The sequence below is a fragment of the Dermochelys coriacea genome, chromosome 14, assembly GCF_009764565.3.
Source record: "Dermochelys coriacea isolate rDerCor1 chromosome 14, rDerCor1.pri.v4, whole genome shotgun sequence".
Lineage (NCBI taxonomy): Eukaryota > Metazoa > Chordata > Testudines > Dermochelyidae > Dermochelys > Dermochelys coriacea.
Window position 1 is genome coordinate 20,020,631 of NC_050081.1, and position 12,346 is coordinate 20,032,976.

Genomic DNA, 12,346 nt, shown 5'->3' on the forward strand with positions numbered 1-12,346 from the left:
GAACTATCAGAAACATTTTTTTAATGGTAATTTACCTTCAGGAATTCTAAACAGAGTTCTGTTTAAAATCTCTCATTCTGGCATGGAGAAATGAAGGGGAAAAACAAAGCACCCATTCATCTCTTTGTGAGACTTATTGCTTTAGTCACGGTTTTGTTTAAGTTCACATTGTTTAAATGTTTGTTCATACATGTGTCTGTGTAGGACTCTCAGAATTCAAAAGTTTGTCCTTTCTATTGTAATTTCACTATGTTGTAAGTCTTGCAGAATCAAGAAATGTTAGAAGTAGACTAATAAAAAACTTCTGTTAGATAATTGTGAGGGTGTATTTTAAGGCTTGAACTTTCAGAAAAGCCTAAGGATTTTCAATTGGAGTTGGGTACGTTACTCTTCTAGGCTCCTTTTGAAATCCCAGTGTAAATCAATTCTGAGGAGTAAACTAGTTGATTAATTTCCAGGTAAAGTAGTATTTTTAAAAGTATATTGCACAAAATATGTTGACTGGAATGGAACCTTTGATCTTGGAACCAATGGACGATATTTTTTTAATTAAGATTTCTGATATTTGACCTATTATATTTAAAAAACAAACAAACGCAGGTGTTCATTCTTCTAGAATGATTGCACAAAATAGTCTGCTAAATGTTATTTTGCAAATAGAATGACACGCATAAGTGAAGCCATAATAGTTTGTACATGTCTGGTGTATGTTGGATTTCCTTTGACTTACAGAAACTTCCCCCTCAGCATTCATCAACTTGTAATAATTATTGGTATTGCTCGATGTGATGAAAATGTATATTTGATAATATACATGTTACACAGAGCTTTTGTGATTAATCTTATTGAGTTTGTGAGCTGTTAGATAAACTTATTTTAAAATGAGTCTAATCTTATTTACTAGGTTTTTCAATATTCTTTCTTTTTTAAAATAGAAATAAAAACCAACAACACTTGAAGTAAGAATGAGGTACCTGTAAACTTAAATTAAAAAAGCTGTAACTATGGTCTAGCTGCTCTGGGACCACAATTATCCTTTTATTTTGCTAGACCATGACAAAAAGCATCTGCAGCAACAAATTTTTTTTCTTTTTTCTTTCTGATTTCCTTACACTTAAGAAAAAAATAATTTAGCCTGTATTCTTTATAAAAGTTAGTTTGACTCTCCCTGAATTAAGAATAGTAATCAGCAAGAGAAAATAACAATGTTAAAAATGAAGGTAAAACATTTCTCATCTGTGGAAGGCAACTGTGGATTTCCATAACATGGTTTTTCAGAGCATGTTTGTTTCTTACATAATTGTGTAGCTTATAGTTTAGTCAACATTTCTATCCTTTTGTGCCCTCTGAGGGTCTTTTAGTGTGTGTGGGATAGCATGGGATACAGTATTTACTGAAGAGAGTCCTAATATATATAATTCAAACAATATATATGAAGCTGATTAATTTTTTATTCCTCCATTTAATAACAGAAATACATTTCTTCACTGGAAAAATGTTAAATTCTCTCACACACGAAAAGATAGTGGAAGCTTGAGGTACTGAAATAAGCCCTGAAACAAGGGTGTATTACTAGGCCTGTATGGAGCCTATTGAATTCAGCAGGATTCTGTGCTGTGCAGGGGTCGGTCTGTGCAGATCTGATTGCAGGACGGGGTTTATAATATGTAACTGCTTTTGTTATGAAGAGCAGCAGTTAATAACTGATACTACAGTGATTTATGGAAGCTGAACAAAAAACTTCCTTTAATCTCCACAGTGTTGTTCGAGAACTGTCAACCAAGGCTCTGCATAACCTCACTCCACAGGTCCCTGAGTATATGACAAATGTGGGTGAGTAGCAATATATATGTGTTTTAGGTAGCACCCCATATCGTGTCTCTGGGCACCTAGCAAAAACCTACCAACAAACAAGACTTAAACAAAATACAAGTTAATATGGCTTAATAAGAGATTAAGCAAGATTTTTCTCACAGTGGTGCTGTAATTCTGATGGCGTTAAAACTTTCTTTTTATGAATTGCAGTGAGATTTATGAATTTGGGGAGGGAAAAAGGCGGCAGAATTTTCAAGTTCAGCTTTAAGCAACTCCAAAATGTAAAGTGGCTAATGTTTTTACAACAACATTCTAAAGCAACTGAAGAACCACTTTATGCATAAACTAAAAAAATCAAGAAATGTCTGAGAGCATCTTGAAACCCAAAGATATCTCGACTAGCACATGTAACAGCTAGCAAGCTACAGATTTGTATAAATCTTTCTAACATGTGTGGTTAGGGTAGATAAAATGAAATACAATGCATTTAATATGTGGCTAATAGAGAACTAAAGGAAGTGTTTACTCATAGTGTGTCTTTGGGTGGCGAACCATTTTTGTTACACCAAACTGAAAAATCTAACTGTGGAAATGGAAATTCTTGGTATATTTTGATAACAGACAAATCTTATTCCCATTTTTAAAAATGATTTTCAGATTTAGGGATCTAAAAATGTTTTTGCTCTGTATCTCTCTAAGATGACTTTTCTAGAAATGATTTTTCCACATTAATTTCTAGACAGAAGTGTTTACATGTAGTAATATAATATGTAATTATTATGTTTTATTTCATTTCTTGCAGTTTTGCCAAGACTGCTACCATTAGCAGTGGGCACAGATTTACACACTCGGCATGGGGCCATTCTTGCCTGTGCTGAGATCACCCATGCGCTGTACAAACTAGCAGCAGAGAATAATAGGTATAAAGACAATATTATCTAAATTATCATGTTTCTTTCTCATGTATAATCTTTCAGAAACCTCTCCAGTATAATTATGAAAATCTCCATTTTAGAGAACTTCTCTTCTATTGTGATTTGTTTTTGTTTTCATCAGTGCTGCCAAGCCTTCATGCTTTACTTGGTGAGGTTATATACCTCCTATCTAAATCCACGAGTAATCATAAAAGTGAGACCACCTGTTATCACTCTCAAGCAAGAATAGAGAAGACATTGTCACAAGTATGGGTTAACCACAACAGTTTGCCAGACTACTACTGAATGAAGCATCTTTTCTTCTTTTCTGTGAGACAATCCCTCACATTGCTATTTGAGTTGGATTGATGTAATTTTTCACTTATTTAATTTTGGCCCAGAAATGCAGTTTATACATATTAAATTTAGCATATGTATCCACCATGATTGCCATAAATTAGTTGGTGGAGTTACTGACTCTCTTCAGACTTCATTGGAATGGGTGTTGTGTACACCTGTGCAAAATGATTGTAAAACACTACCAAATTGTAATTTGCCACTCACTCATATTAGTAGTAGCATTTTAAATTTACTCTGTACTGATAGGTATAAATAATTACACAGGATTCAAGGCAGTGGATAGTGCAGCCTTTGAATGTAAATCTGAATAAAAGTAAAGAAACAAAATTCTGTAAAATTCTTCAGATGTTTATTAATCAAATGCATTTACAGAATTTTGTTTTAGTTTTAGTCTCATTTCTTCCAAAGCTCTGACATCCAAGCTAACTCTTGAATCCCAGGGGAGCTGAACTTAGGCAGGGGAACAAGAGGTAAGTAGGTAGTAAATAGGTCTGCTTTTTTGACTCCTGAAGTTGTTCAGATGCACTGTTACGAAAAGTACTTGTGCATGTACTTATATAATGTATAAATGTACTTATATAATGTACAAGTACATGTCAGCAGTATAACATTACTTAATGTAATTATTTTATTAATGTAATGATTGTACATAGAAGCTAAGTATGTTTTGTAAAAAAATATATATATTGGAAAAGTGGAAAATTGGAAATTTTTTGAGTTTTGGAAATTTGGAATTTTGGAAAAGTGTTAGAATTATGTCATTACATATAGCCTTATCCTGTTAAAAATGTTATTGTATAATTCTGCAGAAATAATATTTGAGTGCTTGTTGGAAAATAGGCTGTTTGTATGTTTCCTAAGCCCGTTTAATGAACATTAATGAATGTTACACATTTGTTCCGAGAATCACTTAGTCATAAACTTTTAAGTTTTTTCTGTCACTTTAAAAGTGCAACATATGTCTGTTGAGGCAGGGGCTGGTGAGTGTAAATTCAGGAAATTGCCATGTTTGGACTTAAAATCTTTTTGTAACATTGCAGATCAGTTACAAATTATTTCAATGAAAAATCGTTGGAGGGACTTAAGCAGATCCATTGGGAGGTTTGTGCCAAGTATAAATAGCTGTTGGAATCTTAAATGTGTTGTTTCATTTTTATACAAAGGATGTTGAAAGGTGTTTTTTTCCTTTTAAAAAATTCCCCCAAATCCTGCAAATGTTTGACCTCCTCCCGACATCCTTTTCTTCCACCTTTGCTCTCTCACTGCTGAGTTTCATAGTAGCAGCCGTGTTAGTCTGTATTCGCAAAAAGAAAAGCAGTACTTGTGGCACCTTAGAGACTAACAAATTTATTAGAGCATAAGCTTTCGTGAGCTACAGCTCACTTCATCGGATGCATTTGGTGGAAAAAACAGAGGGGAGATTTATATACACACACAGAGAACATGAAACAATGGATTTATCATACACACTGTAAGGAGAGTGATCACTTAAGATAAGCCATCACCAGCGGGGGGGGGGGGGGGGAGAAGGAAGGAGAAAACCTTTCATGGTGACAAGTGAGCTGTAGCTCACGAAAGCTTATGCTCTAATAAATTTGTTAGTCTCTAAGGTGCCACAAGTACTCCTTTTCTTTAAGCAAGGTATGCTAATTCCAGCAGTTAACAAGAATATCTGAGGAACAGTGGGTGGTGGGGTGGGGTGGGGGGGAGAAATAACATGGGGAAATAGTTTTACTTTGTGTAATGACTCATCCATTCCCAGTCTCTATTCAAGCCTAAGTTAATTGTATCCAATTTGCAAATTAATTCCAATTCAGCAGTCTCTCCTTGGCGTCTGTTTTTGAAGCTTTTTTGTTGAAGGATAGCCACTCTTAGGTCTGTAATCGAGTGACCAGAGAGATTGAAGTGTTCTCCAACTGGTTTTTGAATGTTACAATTGGTGATCTTCCTAAAAACACCATCCTAGCCACTATGGATGTAGAAGCCCTCTACACCAACATTCCACACAAAGATGGACTACAAGCCGTCAGGAACAGTATCCCCGATAATGTCACGGCTAACCTGGTGGCTGAACTTTGTGACTTTGTCCTCACCCATAACTATTTCACATTTGGGGACAATGTATACCTTCAAATCAGCGGCACTGCGATGGATACCCGCATGGCCCCACAGTATGCCAACATTTTTATGGCTGACTTAGAACAACGCTTCCTCAGCTCTCGTCCCCTAATGCCCCTACTCTACTTGCGCTACATTGATGACATCTTCATCATCTGGACCCATGGAAAAGAAGCCCTTGAGGAATTCCACCATGATTTCAACAATTTCCATCCCACCATTAACCTCAGCCTGGACCAGTCCACACAAGAGATCCACTTCCTGGACACTACAGTGCTAATAAGCGATGGTCACATAAACACCACCCTATATCGGAAACCTACTGACCGCTATTCCTACCTACATGCCTCTAGCTTTCATCCAGCTCATACCACTCGATCCATTGTCTACAGCCAAGCTCTACGATATAACCGCATTTGCTCCAACCCCTCAGACAGAGACAAACACCTACAAGATCTCTATCATGCATTCCTACAACTACAATACCCACCTGCTGAAGTGAAGAAACAGATTGACAGAGCCAGAAGAGTACCCAGAAGTCACCTACTACAGGACAGGCCCAACAAAGAAAATAACAGAACGCACTACCCATCACCTTCAGCCCCCAACTAAAACCTCTCCAACGCATCATCAAGGATCTACAACCTATCCTGAAGGACGACCCATCACTCTCACAGATCTTGGGAGAAAGGCCAGTCCTTGCTTACAGACAGCCCTGCAACCTGAAGCAAATACTCACCAGCAACCACACACCACACAACAGAACCACTAACCCAGGAACCTATCCTTGCAACAAAGCCCATTGCCAACTCTGTCCACATATCTATTCAGGGGATACCATCATAGGGCCTAATCACATCAGCCACAATATCAGAGGCTCGTTCACCTGTGCATCTACCAATGTGATATATGCCATCATGTGCCAGCAATGCCCCTCTGCCATGTACATTGGCCAAACTGGACAGTCTCTACGTAAAAGAATGAATGAACACAAATCAGACGTCAAGAATTATAACATTCAAAAACCAGTTGGAGAACACTTCAATCTCTCTGGTCACTTGATTACAGACCTAAGAGTGGCTATCTTTCAACAAAAAAGCTTCAAAAACAGACTCCAATGAGAGACTGCTGAATTGGAATTAATTTGCAAACTGGATACAATTAACTTAGGCTTGAATAGAGACTGGGAATGGATGAGTCATTACTCAAAGTAAAACTATTTCCCCATGTTATTTCTCCCCCCCACCCCACCCCACCACCCACTGTTCCTCAGATATTCTTGTTAACTGCTGGAATTAGCATACCTTGCTTGTCACCATGAAAGGTTTTCCTCCTTCCTTCCCCCCCCCCCCCCGCCCCACTGCTGGTGATGGCTTATCGTAAGTGATCACTCTCCTTACAGTGTGTATGATAAACCCATTGTTTCATGTTCTCTGTGTGTGTATATAAATCTCCCCCTCTGTTTTTTCCACCAGATGCATCCGATGAAGTGAGCTGTAGCTCACGAAAGCTTATGCTCTAATAAATTTGTTGTTCTCTAAGGTGCCACAAGTACTCCTTTTCTTTTCACTGCTGAGTGTGTCTGGCGGGAATCCTGTGATCATGCTGACTGACTTCACTACACATTTGTGTTCTCCACTTTGACATCTGCCGTCTTCCTAATTAAGCAACTCTACTTCTTTATCCTAACTGAATCCTGTGAAATTTCAGCTGCCATTTCACCACCTTTGATTCCCTCCTTGCACCCTAGTGCCCTCCTGCCTCCACTTCTCTCTCTGCACAGATTCTCACTTCTTCAAGAAAAATATCTGCAAAATACCACATAAACTTCTCCCTTCTCTCTCACCTCTTGCCTTTCCTCTCCACTCTTCTTGTTTCTAATTTGCTCTCCTCCTCAACCTCCTCCATTTACTCCAGTGATCCTATCCAATCTCCTCACCTCCCTTGCAACCACTCTCATCCCCTTCCTTGCCCTTCTCTTTAATCTCTGACTCTAGTCATTCTTTCCCCTCACAACACAAGCATGCTTTAGTCTCTCCTATCTTAAGGAAAATCCACCTGTGACCCCATTTGATTTTGCAATTATTGCCCCATCTTCCTTCTTCCTTAAGTTCACTGAATGAGTTGTTTTCCTTCACTTCCTTCCTAGACCCTCTCCAAATCTGGTTTCTGTCCCTTGTATTTAATTAAAATGGCTATTACCAAAGTCTCTAATGACTTATTTTTCTTTAACTTGTCAGCTGCTTTGACATAATCAACCATGCTCTTCTTATTGAAATCTTGTCCTCCTTTGCTTCCGGGACTCACTTTTTTCCTGGTTCTAAAATCTTGGCCTGACTTTTTGACATCTCATGGATGTCCAGCTACTAGCTCAAGCTAAGCGTGGCTAAAACAGATCTCCTAATCTTCCCTGTAAGCCCTCCCCCTGCCCTCCTTTTTTGATCTTCAGCATAGGCCTCTCTCTAGATCCTCGCATCCAGGCTGTGTCTAAATCTTGTAGATTCTTTCTGCATAACATCTCTAGGATATGGCCTTTCCTGTCCATCCACACAGCATTAATGTAATCCAGGCTCTAATCATTTTACAACATTCTCTTCCCTGGCCTTGACAAATGTAATTTTGTCCTACTCGCATCCATTTGAAATGCTCCTGCAAAAATCACTTCCCTAGCTCATCGCTTTCACCCTCTCTTTTCATCACTCCTCTTGCTACCCTTTCTCCATTGCATCAAATGTAAGATGTTTGTTTTTACTTTAAGCACATTTCACAGCCTAATTACATGCTATTTATCATCTCTCATATGCTTTGAGGTGTCAATTCCTACCTCCGATCAGCTAATACGACCAGCCTTTATTGCCTGCATATTAAATTTTCAAACAAACACCTTTGTACTTCCTTGCATGCTGCCCCTCATGCATGGGAATTACTGCCCATAAAAGTCTATGAAGCCACCTCATTGTCCTCCTTCTGATCCCTCCTTAAAACTCTCCTTTGCTGTGATGCCTACAAAAAACTTGGCAGTGGTTATGAGTGTGATGAGACCACAGCCTGTCATGCTGTTTAGTATTGTTTTCTTGTGCGCTCCTGTCGGTTTCCACTTATTCCTTGTAAGCTATTTGGAGCAGAGTTTTTTTTTTCCCGTGTTCTTTCAAACTCTGCACTGTGGAGTCTTTATTTAAAAAGACCAAATTTTTGAAGGTAAATGTTTAAAAAAAGTGCACTTAGCTGCCAGTATAAATGCAGAAGTAAATGCAGATTGTGGAATGATGGTAATAGTGAACTATATTTGTTTGCTTTGAGTATGAATTCTGACGGGATTTCTAAAGTTTGTTTTTTTTGAAAATTAGTTCTGTGAAAGAGTAATATTGTTTTATTTTTTTTTAATTTATGCCTTTTGAATTCCCAAGTCCTAAAGAAACACTTTTGTTACATAATATGTATTACACAAGAATCACATTAGGCTGGGGGGGAAAAGGCTCAATTTATAAATCAAATGTTTTCATCTGTTTTATTACAGCTTTGCAGTCGTCAGTTGTACAGGTAAGAAATTTGAACCCAAAACCATTGTTTTCCATTGTGGCAATTAATATTGTTTAGACCCAATAAATATTTGAAATTCAGCTTTTTAAAGTTGAGTAACATAGGTATGTTACATCTAATATACCTTAGAACCTCAATTCACTGGAGGGAAAACTCAAATTCTTTTTGACTCTGCCCATACCTAGGACTTTGTTCTTACTAAAACAGTGTTGTTGAGCTGGAATTGGGATTGTTGATGCATGTTATGTGGTCAATCCTAATTAAAAGGTGGTGAGAACTGCATTTGATGCTATATTCTAAATAGGATTGGGACAGACAGAGCCAAAGACAGAGGGGAAAACACTCCAAATAAAGCAGCATATTTGCTAGTCCACAACTTCAGTAATTTGTAGTTTTCTTCCTCATTACTATGCCTGAGCTCTGCATTCCTGAACTTAGTCTAGAGAAGTGATTTGTAATCTCTCCTTATCCTACAAAGTGCTAAAGTGGCCAAAAGGTTGCCTTGTAGTCAAAGTATATTTTTACTTTCTGCATCCTTTTGTAATTGTCAGCAGTGCTACAAGCAGTTTAATTCTGTTTTTCAATTCTTAGGCCAGATGGAGGCTTTTTTGAATTTTCTTCCTTTTCATTCACTTCTTATTCAGTAAAGCCTCTAGTAACTAAAGGGTAATTTGCGTGAGAATTTGGGTAAAAAGTGAGTTAACGCTGAAATCGGACTTCAAGTTTTGGCCCTTTGATCTAAGGGAATCAAGATCCAAATAAACAACTTGTTACGTAAAACTGCAGTGTATGTTCTTGCTATTTATCTAATTATCTATTTATTTATATCTTTATTTATATATTTATAATTATCTAATTATTTATCTATATTGAGTTCTTTGGACATGGAGTATCTGACTTTGAGGTCTGGTCTACACTGTGGGGGGAGGAGGGGGCAGGAATCGATCTAAGTTACGCAACTTCAGCTACATGAATAACGTAGCTTAAGTCTATGTACTTAGACGGCTGACGCTATCCTGTCGACTCTGCCTGCGCCTCTTGCCCTGGTGGAGTACCAGAGTCCACAGTAGAGCGCTCGGCGGTCGCGATAAATCGACACCCGCTGGATCAATCGCTGCCTGTCGATCCAGCATGTAATGTAGACAAGCTCTGAGATGCTGTATTATTTCTGTTGGTGCATTTGTAGCATAGAATTGAATATCTATGACAGTAACATTACTTAAAATGTTTTTCCATTCCATGAAAATGCATTAGGATTTGTCAAAGTTTCAAGATACTAAAATTTGCTTTTTAAAGGTTGTATTTGTTGATGTGAGTTGGCTTCTACTAGTTCATGACTTAATGTGCCTTAGTTTATAACACTGATGCTACGTGTTAACAATGGCTTTGTGGGTGGCTGTTTTGGCTATTATAAATTATTTAATGCCAGGGTGGAGCTGGGGTATAATTTTGTTTTTGTCACAAAGTGCACATCTTGCATTTACTGGTGTTATAAGATGCCTACTAGTGTTTTCATCACAGATAGGCTTCTAAAATTGATTCTCTGTCAAATAGCATACTTGATTAACCATAATTTGCCCTAAGCAATAGTTGTATAAAAGACAAAAATGCCTAATTTAAAGCACATTTTAAAAATATTATTGTTATGGGTAACAAAATTCTTTAAAATTGCCTAAGAAAAATAAACCTTTTGGTTCAGGTTCCAGAAGCAAACCTGCAATTTGACTTGGGTATTACTAGGCAAACACTTGGTGGAACAAGTTGAACTTGTTTGATAATGAGTAATTACTGCACATAATGCTTTCCATTTGAGAAATGACTCCCTGGAATCTTCAGGGTATAACAAGACCCAGTAAGAATGTTGAAAATTAAATTGCTTCACCTGAGTGAATTTTATTTCCATCTTTCTGGTTCTTAAATTAAACTACCTCAAAAGATTTTTTTAATGTATTCATGAATGTCATAAATGTATATTTAATACTGGCCAAAAGTGAAACTATAATAGTGTTTAGTTTTTCTGATAATGATGAATTTTAACATGTCGAATAAGCTAGTTTCACAATAAAACTGCAAAGACCTGCCAGAAAATGAAGTTGAGATAAAATGTAAAGAGTTGCATGTTTAAAAAGTGGTAATTAACAAGTTTTAATAGCTGTAAAATATATTATAAGAGGCTATGAGCTTGCTAGTCAGCTATATCTCACGGTCTTTTCATACACCTAATATCTCCCATCTAGGATTAAGTAAAAGTCCCAATGCTGTAAATGGGGCATTGGTTTACCTAGTATTACATGTAAATTAGCCTTTTATTAATGATTACCATTAGTAAGACAGACCTAATTATGAACTGTGGACTTAGGTTATGCCTGAAAAAATTATAGGGCAGATCATGGTTTTTTTTTAATATGGAAGCAAGATTATGCATTGTCTCAGAAATTGAGATATTATGTAATACATTTGTTGTAATCAGATCTTTGTTTTTATATGCTGTTAAGACAGATCTCTCTGCCTTCTGTTTCGTTAATCGTTTTTTTATACGTTAGTTCCTCCCTTACCTCCTGCTTAAATGCTTTTGTAGATTTACTATTGTGTCATGAAAAAGTTAAAGTAAGTCTACACAAATTCAGTATTTGCCTACATTCTCCTTTCCTTTAGACATATTGATTAATTCTGTCCAAAAGCTTTCTTAAGAGTGCTGGTTGGCTGAAGAATTTTCATGTATGTTTTTAGTTAAGCATATGATACTGCAGGCTTGGTTTTGATTTCAATCTAAGGTAAATCAGGAGTAATTCCAAGGAAAGCAAATGAAGTTACATCAGTATGAGCTGATCATCAGGTCCAGTATACCTTTTTTGTGTGTGTGATATTTTGTAGTTTTGGAAAAATTGACAAACCCATACCTACTTTAAGCATTACCTAGTGCAAACAAAAGCTTCAAACTTGACACATGTGGAGAATTATGTCTTAAGATACCTCATGTGGGAAAAGAGGCCAATATCCCAGCCTAATTATATTTGAAGCATTTTAAATCCAATCTGTATGGTGTTCACCATGAAACAAGTATGGCTGATATCTTTTTTTGTTAGCTGGGACATTATCGTAATGCACTTAAGGCATTGTAGTAGCATTCATTATCAAAGAAGCTTTGGATGAAGTTACATTTTCAATAGTGATCCTTTTCTTTAAACAGCGGCGTCTTGCATATGATTGTTGAGACTCTTGAGGAAATATCAGGTTGAAGAGAGATTCTGAACATTAACTTGTATTTCATTTCTTGACTCCAGTTCTGAAGTTGAGATATATCTTGTCATAAAGACTGGGGTAACATGGTCATTTAGAGATGAGTAGAGCATTGATACAAGCTGAAGTGCTGTGCCTCTTCAGATACTTGACTCTGGTTTTTATACTACTAACCGTGGATTTATTATGACTTCAAGGTTTCAGTCAGTGCTGAATATGCCATGATGCATAATGTTAATCGTAGAATTATAGAAATGTAGGGCTGGAAGGGACCTTGAGAGGTTACCATGTCCAGCCCCCTGCACTTAGGCAGGACCAAGTAAACTTAGACCATCTCTGACAGGTGTTTGTCCAACCTG

The 12,346-nt window shown here is 37.1% G+C and overlaps 1 protein-coding gene across 6 annotated transcripts in view; it reads left to right on the forward strand.

The window, feature by feature from the left end:
* The window catches only part of TBCD (tubulin folding cofactor D), a 292,421-nt gene that overhangs the window by 168,922 nt on the left and 111,153 nt on the right, over positions 1-12,346 (forward strand). For all 6 annotated transcript variants that reach the window (XR_006275752.1, XM_038372287.2, XM_043497516.1 and 3 more), the window contains exons 20-23: positions 1,760-1,833; positions 2,618-2,735; positions 4,130-4,190; positions 8,725-8,747. Coding sequence is in view for 5 of the 6 variants with exons in the window: in XM_038372287.2 (XP_038228215.1) it covers positions 1,760-1,833; positions 2,618-2,735; positions 4,130-4,190; positions 8,725-8,747 (276 nt within the window). In the remaining variant the exon portion in view is untranslated. The remainder of the gene's footprint in view (positions 1-1,759; positions 1,834-2,617; positions 2,736-4,129; positions 4,191-8,724; positions 8,748-12,346) is intronic.